The sequence below is a fragment of the Mytilus edulis genome, chromosome 9 (assembly GCF_963676685.1).
Source record: "Mytilus edulis chromosome 9, xbMytEdul2.2, whole genome shotgun sequence".
Classification (NCBI taxonomy): domain Eukaryota; kingdom Metazoa; phylum Mollusca; class Bivalvia; order Mytilida; family Mytilidae; genus Mytilus; species Mytilus edulis.
In genome coordinates, this window is record NC_092352.1 from 10,486,741 (window position 1) to 10,509,396 (window position 22,656).

At 33.1% G+C, this 22,656-nt stretch overlaps 1 protein-coding gene across 1 annotated transcript in view; it reads right to left on the reverse strand.

The window, feature by feature from the left end:
• Positions 1 to 22,656, reverse strand: part of LOC139489503 (uncharacterized) — a 255,507-nt gene that overhangs the window by 98,331 nt on the left and 134,520 nt on the right. Inside the window, exons 88-107 of the mRNA XM_071275986.1 lie at positions 21,596 to 21,845; positions 21,010 to 21,173; positions 17,736 to 17,915; positions 15,850 to 16,105; positions 15,001 to 15,164; positions 13,974 to 14,549; positions 11,005 to 11,169; positions 10,421 to 10,670; positions 9,692 to 9,852; positions 8,391 to 8,567; positions 7,194 to 7,446; positions 5,989 to 6,152; positions 5,381 to 5,545; positions 4,801 to 5,056; positions 4,450 to 4,619; positions 4,092 to 4,247; positions 2,937 to 3,140; positions 1,910 to 1,952; positions 890 to 1,047; positions 319 to 495 (exon numbers count right to left, since the gene is read on the reverse strand). Of these exons, the coding sequence (XP_071132087.1) occupies positions 319 to 495; positions 890 to 1,047; positions 1,910 to 1,952; positions 2,937 to 3,140; positions 4,092 to 4,247; positions 4,450 to 4,619; positions 4,801 to 5,056; positions 5,381 to 5,545; positions 5,989 to 6,152; positions 7,194 to 7,446; positions 8,391 to 8,567; positions 9,692 to 9,852; positions 10,421 to 10,670; positions 11,005 to 11,169; positions 13,974 to 14,549; positions 15,001 to 15,164; positions 15,850 to 16,105; positions 17,736 to 17,915; positions 21,010 to 21,173; positions 21,596 to 21,845 (4,089 nt within the window). The remainder of the gene's footprint in view (positions 1 to 318; positions 496 to 889; positions 1,048 to 1,909; positions 1,953 to 2,936; positions 3,141 to 4,091; positions 4,248 to 4,449; positions 4,620 to 4,800; positions 5,057 to 5,380; positions 5,546 to 5,988; positions 6,153 to 7,193; positions 7,447 to 8,390; positions 8,568 to 9,691; positions 9,853 to 10,420; positions 10,671 to 11,004; positions 11,170 to 13,973; positions 14,550 to 15,000; positions 15,165 to 15,849; positions 16,106 to 17,735; positions 17,916 to 21,009; positions 21,174 to 21,595; positions 21,846 to 22,656) is intronic.

Here is a 22,656-nt window from a genome sequence, read left to right on the forward strand (position 1 = left end):
ATGGCTCAATAATTTTGTGTTGGTTGCTTATCAAGGTCACAGTCATTAAATTTTGACAACAAAACCTGAAAGTTAATCAGCAATCAAACTTTGACAAATAAATGAAATGAAATATACACATTGTCGATACACATATAGATTCAAAATAAATGTAAAAATCATGCACAGAGGCTTTATCTAAGTGTATGCATGCATTGGTTATTAGTTTTCTTTATATCACTTATATCAAAAACTCAATAGGACTTGATTAAAATCAATATAAAAATAAAACTGCTGACACTAAGCACTTATTTTTATGATTTTCATGGATTGATTTACCATTCACTTGTCCATCCTCAACATCCACATAAGGAGAAGTGGTCAAGTTACATTTGTCAGAGAAGTCCATATAGTCTGGTAATCCTAACACCATTAATAAATTATTCGCCACCACATCAGATATAGTGAAGTTCAGTGTCAGTCCTCGATTTCGTAACCAAGTGTCTATTGAAAACTCTGAAATATAACAGTATTCTCTTTAAATCAAATAAAGAATATATTTTCTTATGAACAGGCACGTTAACATATATTCAAACATCTTCAATGGAATAACTTATTCAAGAATTTGAATGTTACAAAAATTTTCAGCGACAGAGCAACACTAATGAAAATGTGTAGTATCTGAGTGCATAAGTATATCATCAGCGTTGGTTTGTTGTAGGTTGACAACACCACTTGTTGTTATGAACTCAGAAATGTGAAATTACATGATTTATCTCCCATGTGAAAATTGGTATTGACTGGGAAAACAAGTTATTTAATTGCAACCAATATATAAATGTTAACAAAAATGTCTGGTAAAACAAGATAGTTTCTCATTATACTATCTAACCTAATACAAAAGACCAACCTGAATCAAGGAATCCAGCAGACAATTCACACATGGTTTTATTAATCAATGTATCTGTCCATAGTATCATATTATAATCACATGGATATGTATCTGCATAGCATATTGACATATTCAGATCTACTTTATACTGTTCATCCAAGTCCACTATTCTATACCTGGAAAAAATGTGATATTTTCATTTAGATATAGGCATCTTACATGTTTTTAAGACAAAGAACACTTCTCAATATCAACCAATTAGTTTTTGTATCATTTATTTTTCGTTCATTGCAAAATGATAATTTTATTTCATGCTTTTCCATGGACTCTCTTTACCAACATTCAAACCAAATCAACTGTCATGAAATAAAGTATCTGCTTACAGAGATTATATATAGTTGTGAAGATATGAAACGTCTTTTTTGTTGGTTTAGCAAAAGTGCACAGTTTGGTAATAAAATATAATTGTTATCTGCCCACAGAATATGTAAAATGAATACTAAAACAAGAATGTGTCCCAAGTACACAAATGCCCCATCCGCACTATCATTTTCTATGTTCACTGGACCGTGAAATTGGGATAAAATCTCTAATTTGGCATTAGAATTAAAAAGATCATATCAAAGGGAACATGTTTACTAAGTTTCAAGTTGATTGGACTTCAACTTCATCAAAAAATACCTGGACCAAAAACTTTAACCTGAAGCGGGACGATTGGACGGACAGACGAATGAATGTACAGACGAATGAACGGGACGGACGCACAGACTAGAAAATATAATGCCCATAAATGGGGCATAAAAATAGTCCATGATTCCAACGCATCGAGTAGGACTTTCTTTTCCTTAAACCTGTAAATTGTAAATCTATCTGGAAATTTAACTATTCCAGTAGAAAAATGTCAAATTTAGCTGTATATAATTAAACGTAAATGGAGGTTGTAATCCAACAGCAGCTAAGATTGAAGGATTGCCATTTATTATAAAATTTCATAATTTTTATAACATGGAAATAAGAAAGAAAACAACAAATACTTACATGATATTAACAATACCAAACAAAGAGAATGTGTGATCCTTATCTATAAAATATATAAATATTACTGTAAGTATAAAGTACTGAGAGTAAGCCTATTATCACTGCTATAATTAATTATCGGCAATTTATACATTTTACCTTTGATCTTACTGCCTAATATTTTTAAGATCATGAACAGGACTTGATACTCGAAAATATTAGGCAATGACGTCATGTACCAGTGCAGCAACGTCGCTTGTTCAAGTCCATCCGCATCAATTTATCAATGAAATGCACGTAACTTCATTCATAAAACCGAACAACTATCCCAATGTTTTGTACGCGTAAAAGTAGTTTTACGAACTATTCCATTTTACTTCATATTCTCAACAACAAATATATACAATTAATTTCAAATTACCGATAAACAGAATAATGGCATTTTATTTTTTGATACTGACTTCATCAGTTTAAATATCAGCTTGCCCAAACGGGCTCGCTTGAAATTCTTGCTAATAAAGTCAGTATCAAAAACAAAAATGCCATTATTCTGTATGTATTGCCCAATGATTACCGTCAGGTGTCAAACCAACATTTTCAGCTACTGTAAGCGTCAAATTGGTTAATATTTTACTGTGATTCCTCAAAACCCTTATCATGATTCGTCAGAGGTATCAAATAATTATCGTAACTGTTATTTTTGAAAAAAAAAATTAAAGTGAATCATCAAAATCTATCCGTTTTTTCATTGTCTAAAACAAAGCATACATTTTATTGTCATACACCAAAAGCTAGTTAGCGTCATTTGGCAAGAATTTTTAACAGCTATTCTTCATGAAGGTACCCCCTTAAGACCCTCCTAATTCATCTTCAGGATGCAAGGTTAATCAATTACCTCCCATCCAAAAAAGGAGGTGAACCAACTATAACATAATAAATGGTAGATATGAACTCAATTAACTTCATCAGGAACACTCAAGACAACTCCCTTCTAAAAAAAAAAAGAAAAAGAAAGAATTAATCATAATTGTTACAAATAGAAACTTACCAAATACAAACTGGTTCAATTTGATCTTTGTTGTTTGCTGTCCAACCTGTAGCTGTAATGTATTTCTACAGTTTTCTATTTTAAGAGTTACTGCTACAGATTTGTTTAGGCTAGGTAGATCAACACAGCATTCTATACCATTACAAGATGATGGCTTTGAACAGGACAACCAGACAGGTAGATCTGGTGCTGAGAAATTACAATCTGTAAAATATAATCAGCTACATTCACTTGTTTTATCACTAAAGCAAGCTCTATACAGTATTCAGTAAAATCACTGGCTGATAATACCAAACAGCCCTAAGCTTGTCTAGCAGGTCTCAGGCTGATAATTTTTTTTATCAACAATCTTTAATCAATCTATTAGTTTTTAAATAGTTATAATTCAATAGCATCCAACAGAAAATATCCTTTAACGTATCCTAAGCATAGCTAAATGGTATTAATATGGTAAAACTTTTGAAAGAATAAATCAAGACATAGGTTTCACAAGCCAATTTTTTTTTTAATATATATTCACATATTTTTACCAAAAAAACTGATGTTTCAAAAAATTCAAATGTTTGTATTAGTCACCAATTTAATTTGGATAAAACATTTAGGTATATTTTTTTTATCATGTGGCCATGCAATTATGATTTGGATATAATAATTTCACAAATATATTTGATATCTGAACAGAAACAGAAATTGTTCTAGCCCACTTTTTAAATCAGAATATACCTTTGTATGCTGACTGTAGCCAATTTTCATCACTGTGCAAGTAGCTTTGACTATTCAGAGTATATGATTGATTGTTCCTTATTTAATGTCTAGTGGCACATTCTGAATATTATAACTTCTATTTTAAAAATAATTGTTTGAAAAAATAACAATTTCCTTTATTTTTATTTTATTAAACAAACAAATATAGTTTTCTCTGTATACTGTAAATTCAGAAATTATTGCGAGGTTTTTATTATTGCTAATACATGTAATGTGACAGAGTTGTAAATTCAATAATTAATATTTTATCTGAATTAAGCAGGATTTTTCTCAAAATCGTAAAAATTAAAATTGCATTTAAGTTTAAAATTACAAAATTGCAATAATAAATGCATGCAATAATTTCTGAATTTACAGTATTTGAAACTAGTACTTTTCCTGCATGCAGACCTGAACTTGTATCTAGAAGATCACCAGAGCAGGTATTGTCTTCAACAAATCTGGATGTACCCCACAGCTGCATCAGCTGTAGAACTGCCCACTGTGGTAACAGATCAACATTCTGTGACAGACCATTCTCACTTATCCAGGAGTCCAAACTAAAGTCTGAAATATAGATATACTATGATACAGCAAGAATGAGGTTAGAGATCAGCATTATTTTAATTGAAGATCTTTCAATATATGCCAAGAAAAGCAATTTAATTTGGTTTCTCTGATATATTTTTTTCTTACTTTTTTTATTATCATAACACAATTATCTTTCTTCAGTAAAAAAAATATTTTACTCATGTAACAATATAAGTACCTTTTACTGGGAAATTGACATTCCAATCACACACAGATTTAGGTAGCTTATAATCCTTAAACACTACAATGGACAGGTAACAAGGTATGGACACATCTGCATCAAGACAGGCTTTCAATGTCATGTCTACTAGATAGTCTCCTTCTGATTCCAAGTCGTTCACTGTTAGTCTGGAAGATAGAAGTCATATCAATTAAAAGTTCATTGTAATATTTAAAATAAATTACATTTTTTAAATAATAGTTTGTTCAGGATAAAAAGCACTTTTAGTACAACTAAACTACAACCATAATTTGATCTTAGGCAGATCAGCATCTGAAATAATTTAAATTAAGAAAAAAACAAACTTACTCCAATCTAATAAGACCAAACAGCCACATTCCCACTGGCGTTCCCCACTGGAAATCAAACAGATTTTTCTGTAGGGTGAATTTTTCTATTGATACTGTCAGCAGTGATCTACATGGATCAATATCAACAGAGGCCTGGAATGATTGTCCTATCTTGTCCACATTAAAACAACAGGACAATGATGAGCAGCTTTCCTGGATATGGCATACTGTTGTCCCTGGTAACAGTGGAAGGTCAGAGGTCAAGGTATCACAATCTGAAGAAAATTAATTAGATATAAGGAAATATGAACCAGGGACTTTTTGTTAACATTACAACAATATCACACAAAAACATACCAATTCATATCAATTAGATGGGCTGTAGGTCATACAGTATCATAGATTTGAATCAGATCTATAAATGATAAAGTTAATAAGCATGGAATATGATCAACTTTCCTTATAAAGGTGTCAGACTCATTAAAATACATTTCTTAACAAAGTTAAAAAGTTGGCCATACAATATCTGAGAACCTTGTTATCATTACAGACATGGAATCCGAATAGAACTCAGAATAGTCTTATATGTGGCACCTTACCATTAGTCCATCCATTACTTGGATATGGTGTTAGACTGCAGGGGATGTCCATCATAAAGTCAGATATTCCTAAACTCTCCATTAATTGTTTCCTCTGGTAATCTGTTAAACTATCTCCAAAACTCAAACCTATCTCTTCTTTCATGAATTTATTGAATGAAAATTCTACAAAAATGTACAGATGTTATATACAATGGTAAAGCTTATATATTATTATTATTATTGACTTTATTTCCTCTTATACAGAGATTATGTCATAACATATACATGTATACACATAATCATTGACAATATTTAATCTAATGAATGAAGGTTGTAGAAGTCATGTATCTTCATAACATAATAAAATAATTTAAGTATGGACCTGAATTTAAAAAGTTACTTTTCCAGTCACAGAATTAGGTATAATGGCATAATATAGTTTTGGGAAGTTAATTGTACATGGTACTATTGCTTCAAAACAGACATTTATAAACATGTGCCTGGATCTTTTCAAGTCACCAGTAGACTTAGATAGAATGATATTAGTTAGTATGGGGATACTGATTGTACACATTCCTGTTGCATTTAAAACAAACATTTACAAACATATGTGCATGTGAATGTACCTGGATCTATAAAGTTATTTTTCCAGTCACAGACAGATTTAGGTAGAATGGCATTAGTTAGTACAGGGATACTGATTGTACAGGGTCCTGTTGTTTCAAAACAAACACTCAGATGTAGATTGACAACATACTGCCTCTTGTATTTCAGGTCTTCTATGTCGTAGCTATAAAAGGGAGAAAATTCTAAATGTGCAGTCAGAGTTATATACATTAATGGAATGAAATGTATATTTGAAACACATTTTACAAAATAAGACTCAAAGTTAATTATACAAGTCCTAAAAATATCAATAATCAAATGTAAAGCTTTAATGTTCTTATTTGCTTACAGTTTACTTTTATATATAAAGTTCATTATAGAAAAGAGCTAATATTGTTTTTTGACATTTTTCTCCAAGACAGCATATAAAATTAACACCTTATATATAATGGCAGAATTAATGAACAATCCATAAAAATAGAATTTATCTCAATAAAAATCTAACCTTAAATTTATGAACAATAAAAACAACACTTAATGTTTAATAACTTCAAAATTTTTGAAGACATACAAGAGGGGTTTGGGGGAGGGGCAAATAAATTAAAACATTCAAAATGTTAATTCTTGCACATTCCAATTTTTGGTGATACTTACCCAATATATACAACTCCAAATAGATATACACCATCTTGTTTACCAAACTGATAATCAACTAAACTAATGTTGACAACAAGTTTCTCTATCTGTGATACTTACTCAAGACGTATAACTCCCAAAAAATATACTCCTTTCTCTATCTGTGATACTTACTCAAGGCATTATAACTCCAAATAGATATAAACCATCTTGTTTACCAAACTGATAATCAATTAAACTAATGTTGACAACAAGTTTCTCTATCTGTGATACTTACTCAAGGTGTATAACTCCAAATAAATATACACCATCTTGTTTACCAAACTGATAATCAACTAAAACAATGTTGACAACAAGTTTTCTTATCTGTGTTACTTATTCAAAGCGTACAACTCCAAATAAATATACTCCTTTCTCTACCTGTGATACTTACTCAAGACGTATAACTCCAAATAAATATACTCCTTTCTCTACCTGTGATACTTACTCAAAGCATACAACTCCAAATAAATATAAACCATCTTGTTTACCAAACTGATAATCATCTAAACTAATGTTGACAACAAGTTTCTCTATCTGTTATACTTACTCAAAGCGTACAACTCCAAATAAATATACACCATCTTGTTTACCAAACTGATAATCAACTAAACTAATGTTGACAATAAGTTTCTCTATCTGCACTTGTAAGGTATATTCACAGGGATCCAGTTTTAGACTTGTACTGATAGATCTACTGAGGATATCTACATCTGTACAACAGGTAACCCCAGTGCAGTCGTCAGACAAGTGACATGTGGTACCATTAGATAAAGCTGGGAGATTTACTCTCTCTAAACAATCTGTATAGAGTCAAAAAGTTTGATATTGATGACAAAATTTATAATAGAGAATATAAAATTCAATAATTTTTTTTTTATATTGTTTGAGAACTATGTTGTATAAAAAAGTCACATATTTGATCAGAATTCATCTATGCTCTATGGTTACAATGATTCAATCAAAAACATGCCAAAATTGTTTTCTAACTGCTCATCATATCACATCTAAATAATCGTAGCTTTTTTAATCATATATGTTTGTCTGTGCTTGTTTGTTAGGTGCCTGAACAATACACCTTATTGTTATTCCTTGTCAGGTCCCACTTGAACTATTGACGTCATATAACAATTACTTTTCCATTGTGGCGTCAGATATTTTGTATTATGATGTCAAAATTTTACGGGAACCTGTGTAATGTTCAGTAATGGCCAACAAATAGCAAAAAGGTGTATTCATATCTTATTCCTCCACTAAATAAATTCAAAGCTATTCCCTTTGCAAACTTATAATAATTATTGTAAACTTAAATCTATATTTACTTTGTATGTTTTACTCATTATGGTAGACAGACCTGTAAACTTTTCTGATTCATGGGGCCTATCCCCAATGAGAAGTGTTGACCTGACCCTTAGAGTACTCAATTATTTAGACCAAAAACTTTAAAACAGGTATTCAGAGGAGTAAAAACTACATTTAAATACATTAAAATCATTCAAAACAATACATGATGAATTAAGTCCTCTTGTGCTAAAAATCACTCATGGAGATTTTGAAAAGTTGGCAAGTATATGGGAAGGCCATACATACAGTGATCTGTAGCTGTTTACCCTCTTCTCCTTTGGTTTAAATTTGTCTCATTTGCATCCTACCACATCTCTTATCTCTATATTACTGGTTGAAACTATATTCATTGAACAACACTGCAATAAAAGATCATTTACTGCAGCCTATTTATTATATTTACCATTATTCCATCCATCTTGGTTAGGTATATATGGAGTGTCTGCTCTGTTACACTGGTTTTCCAAGTAGAATGGAGCTATTCCAAGTTTGTTTGACAGCTGTAATAATACTTCTGTTGGTATCTCACTTAATGTTGAACTTAATCCTTTGCTGGATAGGAACTTTTCTAGCGAGAATTCTGAAAATAGTAAAATGTTAATATTAAATGAATAATTCGCTTATAAATAAAATATCTAAATCAGGTACCATCAGATTTAACATCCTCTTCCTTTTTTTAAAAGAAATATTTTCTTCCAAGTTCAGACATTTAAAATCAGAAACAAATATTGTTATTATGGGTGATATCTTTTTGCGCCAAAAAGTAACTCATTTGCGCCACAACTTAATTGCGCCAATACTTCTTTTGCGCCACATAATTTTCAAAACTATAGGTATCATTTGCGCCAATGAAATAATCATCTAATTGCGCCAATTTTATTTATTTTTGTTTATATATAACAACTAAATGATTGACTTCCATCCTCCTATTTTTGGGCTTTGGTCCGGCAGTTTACCGACTGGCGGAGTTAAAGTCATTTTAATAACGAAATGTATGCTGAATTAAAACGTTCACCCGTATATATACAGTTAAAACCATATAAAATGTCTCTGTTCATCATTGAATTAAAGGCTGGTATTTGTAGTTGAGAATAGACACATATTCCTTTCTGCTTACTTCTCTACTCATTAGTTCTTTACAAATGCCTGACGGAATTTGTGTTCTTCAACAATGATGACAGGTTTTCCTCTATCAGACTCTAGTTTTTGAATGGTATATCAGACATCTTGACTCGTGAAAAAATATTCTTTTACTAAACAATTTATTTTTTGGTGAGTTTTCTTAAATTTGATTAGTGTTCAGTAAATCTTAAGTGGAAAGGTTAATTATAATACATGTATGATATTGGTAAAACATGTACATGTATGATATAGGTAAAAAATATTTACAGGTAAATCTGGCGCAATTTCATTTCATTTATTGGCGCAATTAATACCATCAAAATAAAAGACAGTGGCGCAATTAATACCTTTTCAAAACTGCAATCGGCGCAAATTGATTCTGCCCATTATTATAACTTGAGTGCTATATAATTCAAAAATTAAGACATTAGTGTCTCTCATAAAAAAATACAAGAACAGCAATGGTCATGTTTGCTGCAGTAACCCAAATATCAAGGAACAGCAATATCAATTTTTCTATACTTTATATTTTTTGTTATGATTAAATTTGTTTTATTTATAGCTATAGAAGGAACATCATACCTGGTATAACAAAGTCATTTTTCCAGTTACAGACTGGTTTAGGTAACCTGGTATCTTTGAATACATTCAGAATTACTTCACATGGACCTGCTCTTTCCAAACATACAGATATATCCATGGTTACCAGCAACTTATCATCAATAAGATTTTCCACTGTGAATCTGAAAGCATATCAATTCCATGGTCTTTCAACAATAAGCAAACATCTTTATGCTTTTAGTAGTAAAACTTTACAATAGAAAGCATATCTTAAATATGAGATACTATGGGACCATAATGATCAATGTTACAGTTTCTAGGAAGTTTCCCTATAACACATAGGCGGATCTAGGGGGGGCCTGAGGGGCCCGGCCCCCTCTTTTGTGGGAAAAATTTGGTTGATTATATAGGGAATCATTGAAGCATGACTGGAAAGGGCCCCCCTTAGGAAAAGTTATGGATCCGGAACATTGCTTTGTTTCCTGTTTGGACAATATCGGCATTAATATTCCAGTCTCCTACATATTTACTAATATTCATTTAGTTTTTCAACCAGTTTTACTTTGTAATGTTTATGTTTTATTCATTATTTACCCTTCTACTCCTCAAGAAACTTACCATCTAACTTGACTTATTTCTTGCTCACAAGATTAAATGTGACTTACTTTATTCATTATTTACCCCAAAATCCTCCAGCCATTAAATACCTACTTCAACTGATAACTTGCCCTCACTTTACATGTAACTTACACAACATTGAAGAGTCCAAACAAAGAATATGTTTCTGCGTGTCCCCATATGTAATTAACCAGTGAATATTCCAGATGGACTTTCTCAATATCCACAGTCAGTTTATAATTACAAGTGTCTATGTCAATAGAAGCATGAATAGTCCTGTGTAATCCAGGCAAATTTACACAGCAATCTATACTGGTACAAGTATGTGATATGTAACATACACCATAGGATGACAGGTCAGTCTTGTCTGGAACAAAACAATCTGGAAAAAAAATGTTTCAAAATATTTTTTTATTTACATTATAAAAATATTATAATATTTATATATAATTATAATATTATAATTATACTTATGCCAATCACATAGTTCTATATATCTTAGTGATAAATTGAAACAAATTCTGCCAAATATGAAACTGTTCTAAAGATATATCTGTTTTTAAGAGATTCTGAATGATGCTAGCATTTTGAATGTTTCATCATCCAATATAAATGCTACTTGTCCATGTTTGCTCAAAATTTAATAGCTAATCTACTCTAATTCAAAAGTTTTATGTTTTGTCTGGATAGACAAATTTTTTTTTCCTTATACAAACCATCAGTCCATCCATTCACAGACGAGTTGTATAGTAGCTGTGTCATGTCACACTGTTCTGGAAGTAGGTATTCAGATACACCTAGATAATCCATTAACTTTGACACTGCAATACTACCAAGGGCAGATAATCCACTATCAGACAAAAACTCAGCCAAGGAGAAATCTATCAATACAAACAAAGGGAATTTATAAGGTTACTTGAGTTTTTGTTATATGTCTAATATTTTTAAACTTTAAAAAATTCCCTCTGAAAACTGAAGACAATCGTTTCAAGTTGACCAAATGCATAACAGTACTTCAAATGATGCTCAATAGCTAGTAGATACTTTTGTCTTTTCATAAAACCAACAGGCATTAAAGGGCATACGATACAGTTACAGGGGAGGTAATGACGTTGCTAACGTAAAATGTTATTTTCGCGACGTCAAACTGTGACATATCGGGAAATGATGCATTTTTCGACTGATTTTTATCATTCAAACTGATTTAATTTGAAAACAAGTGCATGGACCCCCATTTTTTAAACCAACATTTTGTTTCATTTTGCAGGGAGATTATGTGGACCAAATTTTATAAAACTGTGAATAGTGCAATTTTGATAAATATACAGCAAAAAATTGCGTTTTTTTCTCAATTCATTTGATAACAAGAAGTAATTGTAACAGGATGCTGTTACGAAGTCTCCCAAACAAAGCTCCCATAACTCACCATTCATATGGTCCCATGTTCATTTGATTTGATTTTTTGTCCCATAAAAAAATGTATATGGCTTACGAGTGGGGATCTCCACCATTTACAAGTATTCAAACAGGAGGGGGTGGTGGTGATGACCCCCCAGGGACTTTACCTACATTTCATTTGATTTGTTTTATTGTCCCATACAAGAATATATATGGTTTAGGGGTGGGGATCTGGACCGTTTACAAGATAATAGCACATTTTCAAATTGAAAGAGGTGGGGAGGACCCCCGGGGACTTCCCTTTAATTTCATTTGATTTATTTTATCGTCCCATTCAAGAATATATGAGGTTTAGGGGTGGGGATCTGGACCGTTTACAAGTTTTCAAACTAGAGGGGGTGGGGCGACCCCCTAGGGACTTCCCTTTTGTTTCATTTCATTTGTTGAATTGTCCCCTACAAGAATATATATGGTTAAGGGGTGGGGATCTGGACCGTTTACAAGATAATAGCACATTTTCAAATTGAACGGGGTGGGGAGGACCCCCGGGGACTTCCCTTTAATTTCAATTGATTTGTTTTATTGTCCCATTCAAGAATATATGAGGTTTAGGGGTGGGGATCTGGACCGTTTACAAGATAAAAGCATATTCTCAAATTGAAGGGGGTGGGGATGACCCCCCAGGGACTCCCCCTATATTTCGTGTGATTTGTTTTATTGTTCTTTAATCATTTCTGAAGACTACATGTATCTATCACTTACAGTTTTCAAGTTATATTCATTTGAAAATTTTAGAAAAAAAAATCCCATAGGGTTCTATAGTAAACCCCTCCCTTCTTTCTGCCCCCCAAAATACCCCTTAATAGACCCCAATCCACAAACGAAAGATCGATGGCTCACCTAGACATATTAGTCTAACATTCTATGAAACCCTAAGTTAATCTGACCAGGGGTTTTGGAGAAACGTTGCGGACAAGTTCATTTTTAATGTGGCGGAAGAAAAAGAAAAAGAAAAAGAAGAAGAATAATCTATAATACTAAAATTACGAGGTCCAATTTGTTAGCCGTCATCACTTAAAAACGACGAATCACAGAATTCAACTTTTTATATAACTAATATAGTACAAAGGTGTAGATTAAAAATTACACCACTCTAGGCCCTTTTGTTTTCCACGTAATTAATATTGCCAATAATTAAGAAGTTCCGGGTCGAGTCCGCTACCGATACCAATAGTATAGTTACCTGTTACCTATTACCTTATCTGTACGTTCCGCATCTGACAGGCGCACCACCAAACGTTGTATTCAGGATTAATATGCTATATACACGGGTCATAACCACAGGGTTGACACTACTAAATTGTCAAATTGTTACCTATTGTAGTATTTTAATCAGTAACACTTTCTAAGATAACAATACGAATACTAAAAATCTGGACTAAAAATAAGGCGTATAGGTACAGTTTTCAATTTGTTAGTGGGCATGACGTAAAACAGCGAAGCAAAGAATTCAACTTTATTTATAACTTATATAGGACAATGCTGTTGATTAAAAAATATCTTTATATTAAAAAAATCTTATAATTGGCATTACTTTATCAGATGACAATACTAATACTAAAATAAGGCTTGCGCATAGTTATATACTTTAATTCAGTCACGGACCCGTGATATCACGGGTGTGTACTAGTAAAAATAATAAGAACTGAGCAAAAACAATAAGTCTCCAAACTTTGTTTGGGAGACTTAAATATGAGTTATTTCTGAACAAAAAAGGCATACATTTTTAGAATACTTATAAAATACAAAAATTACAAATTATTTAACAAAAAACAATTTGTATTTATCTTTTAAAACAAAAAAGTTATGTCTTTCTTTCCAAATGGAAAATACGGCCACAAATCCGAATTTTGAGCAAATATACAAAATTTCGACCTCATTTAACTCAAAAAGTAGCACATGAAGGTTCATTTTTTATTACATATTTGCTTTAATCAGGTAAAAAATAGCCTATATGCAAATTTTCATCAACTTGTAAATATGGAATCAAAACTGTATCGTATGCCCTTAAGGACCGTTATGATCCATGTGGATAAATTTATTGGTTTCAAGAGCTAAATAGACAGCTAGTCATCACTACAATGGCTTCCATTTTTACATTTATAAAAAGTAGCAGGCATAATGGAGAGATAATTTTGACGAAGTATAATCCTGACTCCTAACCCTTACTACAGTGCTCAGATTTAGTAACCAGTTAAGACAAAAAAAAATAATAACCAGTTCTTACCCTTACTACAGTCCACAGATTTAGTAACCAGTTCAGGTAAAGTTGTATTCAGTTCACTGTATTCTGTATTGATGAAGTAGTTAGGTTGATAAGCTGTTGTATTGAGAAGATCTACATCAATGCCAGATCCTATCCCTACTGTTATAATTCTGACATTCTTACTGCTACACAAAGCTGCCTTATCTATAGCTTTGTTTCTGTCTGATTTACCATCCGTAAGAAGAACAAGATAATTTTCAGCATCCCTTCTTTCCCCTTTTACTATTTGAAAACTTTCTTCACAAGCAAATTGGAATGCATCTGCAATATCTGTGGTAGCTCCCTTCTGATAGTCAGCTGATAAAAGCCATGACCTTATTTCAGATTTATTATAACTACTGTTCAGATCAAATAATGTCCTTGATGTTCCAGTCCCTTCAAATAAGGTCATGCTGACACGGATCAAGTCTTCGCGCACGACCAATGTATCTATGGTATCTGCAATGGCAGCCATTGTATCTCTGAAATTATCTTCTCCGACACTTCCAGATTCATCAACCACAAACACTATGTCAGCTGGTAAAATGGTCTTACAACCTGTTAAATAAATTCTTTAAAAGTTTATCAAGATTAAAAATTTTATAAGATAAAAATAATTGGAGACTGTATCAATGGTACACAGATGATGCCCCAGCCTAAATATAACACTATAAAGAGAGAACTTTAAAAGTGGTGAAACCTAAAATCATCCTTGATCAGTGTTTTGTGGTAATGAGCATTGTGTACAAGTTTCATAACATTTGGTTGAAGCAAACTTAAAGTTTATTTTTCAATTTATGAAGGGGCATTAATCCAGGGTGGTAAAAGTGATGCCACCCAAATTCAAACTTGATTTGGGTTTTGTGATAAGGTGCATTGTGTACAATTTTCATAACATTTGGTCGAGTCAAACTAGTGTTAGATAATGGAAACCATTTTCGGTATCAATATGTGAATGGACAAGGGTAAACCTTAATGACCCCTCAGCTATAGTAACTTTGTATCTTACCTGGGATATTATAAGGTTTGTTCCAGTTACAGTTAGGTTTGGGCAGCAGTACATTATTAAATATAACATGGTGATCACAGTCTTGTCCATCTGACTCCCAACACAGACTCAGGGTCATGGAGAATAAGTACATGTGTTGTGCTGGTAAATTATCAATCATATATCTGGAGTTTGATGAAAAATAAAGAAATTAAAGATTAATTTAACAAATATAACTAGAGGCTCTTAAGAGCCTGTGTCGTTCACCTTGGTCTATGTGCATATTAAACAAATTACACAGATGGATTCATGACAAAATTGTCTTTTGGTGATGGTGATGAGTTTGTAGATCTTACTTTACTGAACATTCTTGCTACTTAAAATTTTCTCTATCTATAATAAACTTGGCCCTTTTGTTACAGAGGAAATTATTTTGTAAAAATTTACAAAAAATGACTATAAAGGGCAATAACTCTTTAAGGGGTCAACTGACCATTTTGGTCATGTTGACTTATTTGTAGATCTTACTTTGCTGAACATTAATGCTGTTTACAGTTTATCTCTATCTATAATAGTATTCAAGATAATAACAAAAAATGGCAAAATTTCTTTAAAAATTACCAATTGGGGGGCAGCAACCCAACAACCAGTTGTCCTTTGGGCCAGGTGAGATAAAATGCAAATACATATATAATTTATCAAAGTCTTTGAAAAATAATTGGTTTCCTAATTTTATGAAAAACACTGCGGCACATATTTTTTATAGACTATAATGCGACACCTTATTCAGTTTTACACTTTAATGGTACATTTTAAGCATCAAATGACAGAGATAATCAAACTACTTCTTTTCAATCATAAGTATCTTACCTGACACTAACAACTCCAAATAGATCAAACTGTTTCCATTCACCCCACTCATAATCATCTAAAGTTACTTCAAACTGTAACTTCTCCACTCCAAACTTTAGGATGTAATTACAGGTATCTACTGTCAGAAAACTGTGGAATGATCTACTGATAAAGTCTACATCCCAACAGCACTGTATACCCATACAGGTAGAATCTAGGTGACAGGTAAGGTAATCAGGTAAGTCAAGTAACTTAATCTTACTGTCAGGACAATCTGAAAATAAACAGGTAGAATGCAAGTAACAGGTAAGGTAATCAGGTAAGTCAGGTAACTCTGTCTTAATGTCAGGACAATCTGAAAATAAACAGGTAAAATCCAGGTAACAGGCAGGGGTCGAAACTGGCGCTGATCTGGTGGTCCGAGACCAGTAGAATTTGTGTCGGACCAGTAGATGTTGTCAGCTGGTGGTCCGGTGGTTATCAAATGAATGTCATTTTTGCAGGACCAGTAAATTTTGAGCCCGACCAGTAGATCTAAAGTCCACTGGTCCGGCTGGCCAGTACACTAAAAAGCTTAAATTTGACCCCTGGTAACAGGTGAGGTAATCAGGTAAGTCAGGTAACTTTATCTTACTGTCAGGACAGTCTGAAAATAAACAGGTAAAATCGAGGAATTAGGTAAGGTAGTCAGTAAGTCAGGTAACTTTATCTTACTGTCAGGACAGTCTGAAAATAAACAGGTAGAATCCAGGTATTGGGTAAGGTAGTCAGGTAACTGTATCTTACTGTCAGGACAATCTTAAAATAAACAGGTAGAATCCTGGTAACAGGTAAGATAGTCTGGTTTCTCTATCTTAATGAAAGGACAATCTGAAAATAAACAAGTAGAATCCAGGTAACAGGTAAGGTAGTCAGGTAAGTCAGATAACTATATCTTACTGCCAGTACAATCTAAAAATAAACAGGGAGAATCCAGGTATCAGGTAAGGTAGTCAGGTAACTTTATATTACTGCCAGGACAATCTGGAAATAAACAGGTAGAATCCAGGTGTCAGGTAAGGTAGACAGGTATGTCCCGTAACTATATCTTACTGTCAGGATAATCTGAAAATAAACAGGTAGAATCCAGGTAACAGGTAAGGTAGTCAGGTAACTTTATCTTACTGTGAGGACAATCTGAAAATAAACAGGTAGAATCCAGGTAACAGATAAGGTAGCCAGGTAAGTCGGTAACTTTATCATACTGTCAGGACAATCTGAAAATAAACAGGTAGAATTCAGGTAACAGGTAATGTAGACAGGTAAGTCCGGTAACTCTATCTTACTGTCAGGAAAAACTGAAAATAAACAGGTAGAATCCAGGTAACAGGTAAAGAAGTCAGGTAAGTCAGGTAACTTTATCTTACTGTCAGGACAATCTGAAAATAAAAAGGTAGAATCCAGGTATCAGGTAAGGTTGTCAAGTAAGTCAGGTAACTTTATCTAACTGTCAAGACAATCTGAAAATAAACAGGTAAAATCCAGGTAACAGATAAGGTATTCAGGTAAGTCAGGTAACTTTATCTTACTTTCAGAGCAATCTAAAAAATAAACTGGTAGAATCCAGGTAACAAATGAGGTAATCAGGTAGATAGGTAATAAAATTGAGAATGGAATAAAATTGAGGATGGAAATGGGGAATGTGTCAAAGAGACAACAACCCAACCAAAGTGCAGACAACAGCCGAAGGCCATCAATGGGTCTAAAACTCCATCTCAGACTGTCAAGGTAATCTGAAATAGATAGATATAGTCCATGAAACTGTTAAGGTAGTAATTGGTAAAGTTATTTCTGATGAAAAAGTCCTAACAAGATATTTATCTTTTTGCAGTTCATAACAAACAGAACAAAAAGATATAACTTACCAGACGTCCATCCTTCATAAGCATTAACAAACACAGATTCTGGGTCTGTATAATCACATTTATTGTCATACAGGAACTTTGACAGACCAAGGTCAAACATCAGTTGAGATATTCCATCTGTTGTTAAGGTAACATTAGGGTTGAGACTAGTCTGTTTGTACCAGTTTGACAAGGACCAGTCTGAAGTGAGGAAAAAAACAAGAAGAGTTACAAAAGGAAATACTTACATATAAATGGGTTTAAAACATTTTAAGTATTAACTATTCTTGATGTCAATATATTGCAAGAATGCAACTTGTAATTTAAAGTTTCTGAAAACAAAAAGGTGCTTGAAAGATAAAACTAGAGGCTCTTAAGAGCCTGTGTAGCTCACCTGTTACTGTATTTATTGATGTCGGCTATCTTGGTGGGTAGGCGGGGTCATTAGACCCTTTTTTAAATAGATACCCTAGTAATGATTGTGGCCAAGTTTGGTTAAATTTGGCCCATAGTTTTAAAAAAGAAGATTTTTGTACAAGTTACAAAAATGACAAAAAGTTGTTCAATATTGACTATAAAGGGCAATTACTCCTTAAGGGGTCCTCTGACAATTTTGGTCATGTTGACTTATTTGTAGATCTTACTTTGCTGTTTACAGTTTATCTCTATCTATAATAGTATTCAAGATAATAACCAAAAACTGCAAAATTTCCTTAAAATTACCAATTTTAGGGCAGCAACCCAACAACGAGTTGTCTGATTCATCTGAAAATTTGTCAGGGGATAGATCTTATTCTGATGGATGTTTAAATCTTGAAAGATTTGCCCTAAATGTCTTAGCTTCAAAGATATAAAGCAAAAGCTGCATTTTACCACTATGTTCTAATTTTAGCCATGTCGGCCATTTTGTTGGTAGGCAGAGTCATTGAACACATTTTTGATGATTGTGGCCAAATTTGGTCCAGTAGTTTCAGAGAAGAAGATTTTTGCACAAGTTACAAAAAAATGACGAAAAGTGGTTTAATATAGACTGTAAAGGGCAATAACTCCTTAAGGGGTTCTCTGACAATTTTGGTCATGTTGACTTATTTGTAGATCTTACTTTGCTGAACATTATTGCTGTTTACAGTTTATCTCTATCTATAATAGTATTCAAGATAATAACCAAAAACTGCAAAATATCCTTAAAATTACCAATTCAGGGGCAGCAACCCAACAACAGGTTGTCTGATTCTTCTGAAAATTTCAGGGCAGATAGATCTTGACCTGATCAACAATTTTACCCCATGTCAGATTTGCTCTAAATGCTTTGGTTTCAAAGATATAAGTCAAAATAAACATTTAACCCCTGTGTTCTATTTTTAGCCAAGGCAGCCATCTTGGTTGGATTGCCAAGTCATCGGACACATTCTTTAAACTAGATATCCCAAGGATGGTTGTGGCCAAGTTTAGTTAAATTTGGAGTAGTAGTTTTAGAGAAGATTTTTGTAAAAGTTTATGGATGACGGACGTCATAAACTTTTATGGTGGAGGCAAACTAAAGTTTTAGAACGGAAATGTAAAATTCAGCAATTATTCCATTCATAAAGGGGTGTAACTCTAGAAAGGTTAGAGCGACTTGACTTAAATTCAAATTAAATTTGTGTTTTGTGGTATTTAGCATTGTGTATAAGTTTCATAACACTTGGTTAAGGCAAACTAAAGTTAGAGAACGGAAACCAATTTTAGGATGTTCAGACATTCATAAGTACAGACCGACAAGGGTAAAACTAAATGCTCCCTCCACTATGGTGGGGCATAAAAACTTGAGTCTAGGAAGAAGCCATTTGATAGATCTTAAAAATTGCTACCACATTACAATTCATCACTGTTTGGCTGCTGACCAAATATGAATTAATTTCTTTTATTAGCTTTGCAGAGAAGTGTGATCAATAATCTGTTGAACAAACCTACAGACAAGAGGAATGAACATACAGATGGAAAAACTAGAGGCTCTCAAGAGCCTGTATCGTTCACCTGACTCTACTTGGGTTTTTGAAATCATATAAAAACAGATAAAATTTGGCTACAAAGTAACAAAACTTTGCCAGCACCTCATAAGGAAAGGACTATTCATGCTATGTTTGATTTCAATCAATTCCATGGTTCTCTAGAAGAAGACTTTTGTATGCATTTCCCATAGGGTCCTATGTTAAACTAAGCCCCCCCACTGGCAGACATCTTGGATGGTGGATCAGAGACAAAGTAACAACACTTGGTCAGCATCGCAAATGGAACATTTATGCTATGTTTGGTTTCATTCCATTCAGTGGTTCTCTAAAAGATGTCATTTGTATGCATTTCCCATAGGGTCCTATGTTAAACTAAGTCCCCCCCGCTGGCAGCCATCTTGGATGATGGATCAGCTACAAAGTAATAACACTTGGTCAGCACCTCATAAGGAACATTTAAGCCATGTTTGGTTTCATTCCATTCAGTGGTTCTCTAAAAGAAGTCATTTGCATGAATTTCCCATAGGGTCCTATGTTAAACTAAGTCCCCCCACTGGCGGCCATCTTGGATGATGGATCGGCTACAAAGTAACAACACTTGGTCAGCACCTCATAAGGAACATTCATGCCATGTTTGGTTTCATTCCATTCAGTGATTCTCTAGAAGATGTCATTTGTATGCATTTCCCATAGGGTCCTATGTTAAACTAAGTCCCCCGCTGGCGGCCATCTTGGATGATGGATCGGCTACAAAGTAACAACACTTGGTCAGCTTCTCATAAGGAACATTCATTCCATGTTTGGTTTCATTCCATTCAGTGGTTCTCTAGAAGAAGTTCAAAATGTAGAAAGTTAACGAGGACGACGGACGCCAAGTGATGAGAAAAGCTCACTTGGCCCTTCGGGCCAGGTGAGCTAAAAAGGATACATCAGCAATATAACCGCCACTTTAAGAGAAGATGTAAAATAATATTTATCTAATTCTTTTCAGTTTTGACACCTTGATCAACTTTCTAAATGAGTTGAAATGTAGTGACAAGTGATAGTGAAATTGTGTATGATGTGGAGTTCAGGAACATGAAAATTTAATTGATAATTCTTAGAGAAACAGATTCTTACATAGGTCTCGTTGATTATCAGATTTATCCAAATTGAGATAGTTTAATTATTGAATTTTCCATTGCTTGGACTTAAAAATTCAATAATTTAAATATCTCTATTGGAATATTCCTGATAACAATGTTGAAATCTATATGCCACTACTTTCTAACTGCTGTAGCTATCATTAATACCATTTTTCATACCTGGATTAGTGAAACCTTTCTGCCAACTGCACTGTATTTTTGGCAGTTTTGTATTTGTTAATATATCAGCCTGTATGAGACAAGGTCCACCATCATTTAAACAGACTTTTATGCTCAGATCTAAATAGTAAACTCTTTCACCACTCATATCACTGATCTTATAGCTGAAAATCATAAAAAAAATCAATTAAAGAGACTTTAACCATTTCCATGTAAATGATCTTTCAGCAACAATTGAAAATGTGAAAAATGTACTGATTGATTAGTAATCAAATGAACTCCAAAAGAAATTAACCCAAAATCCCTTAAAATCATCATTAGATCTCACTGCTGTTTTGGATTTCTTAAATTAAAAAGCATTTGCATTGGTTAATATAACCGTAGTACACACCATTTTTACTAATATAGTTTCACTGTTCTTATTTTTTCCTGTGCATCTAAACAATAAGAGACTTAAAATCCTTGATCTTAAAAAATATTCATGCACAATATAATGACAATAAAAGTATTTCTGATTGGTTGGTAGTTTAATACAAATTCAAGTAATAAAAAAAACAACACCAAAAATATCAAAATGACAACATACTCGATTTCTAAAACATGTCCAATATGAAATTGTTTCTGTATATTAAAATCTGTTTCATATAGAGAAAATTCAAACTGATATTTCTCTATACCAAGGCTAAATGTTTGGTTACATGGATCTACAGTGAAGAAGAAATGTATGTTTCTGTTGATCAGGCCGACAGGTGCACAACAGGTTACTGATGTACAGGTAGAATCAAGGTGACATACTACATCATCAGGTAAGTCAGGTAATACAGCACTTGGGCAAGCTGAAAAAAACAGGTATAAAACAATTAACTCAGGCATAGGTAGAGTCAAGATGATATACTACATTAACAGGCAAGTTAGGTAATACAACACTTGGGCAAGCTGAAAAAAACCAGGTATAAAACAATTAACTCAGGCATAGGTAGAATCAAGAGGATATACTACATCATTAGGCAAGTCAAGTAATAAAGCACTTGGGCAAGCTGAAAAATACAGGTATACAATTATATTAGGCACAGATAGAATCAAGGCGACATACTACATCATTAGGAAAGTCGAGTAATAAAGCACTTGGGAAAGCTGAAAAATATAGGTATAAAACAAACTAGATATCATTGAGATGGGAGCCATCTCTGTGGGCCCCGCTGTGAATAATGTGCATTTAAAAAATTGTATCTTTACCATAGGACATGGGTTTGTCAACTGAAATCAAAGTTTTTGACCTTGACCTTTGACCTAGGAAGTTGTAAATAAATTATGACACACCCTTTGGTGTTGGTTTATAAACATGTCAAGTATAAACTTTGAAATGATAACGGTTCTCAAGATATAGAGCGGACACGATCTTTACCATAGGACATGGGGTTGTCAACTGAAACCAAAGTTTTTGACCTTGACCTTTGACCTAGGAAGTTGCACATAAATTATGACACACCCTCTGGTGTTGGTTTATATACATGTCAAGTATAAACTTTGAAATGATAACAGTTCTCAAGATATAGAGCGGACACAATCTTTACCATAGGACATGGGGTTGTCAACTGAAACCAAAGTTTTTGACCTTAAACTTTGCCCTAGGCAGTCGTTCATAAA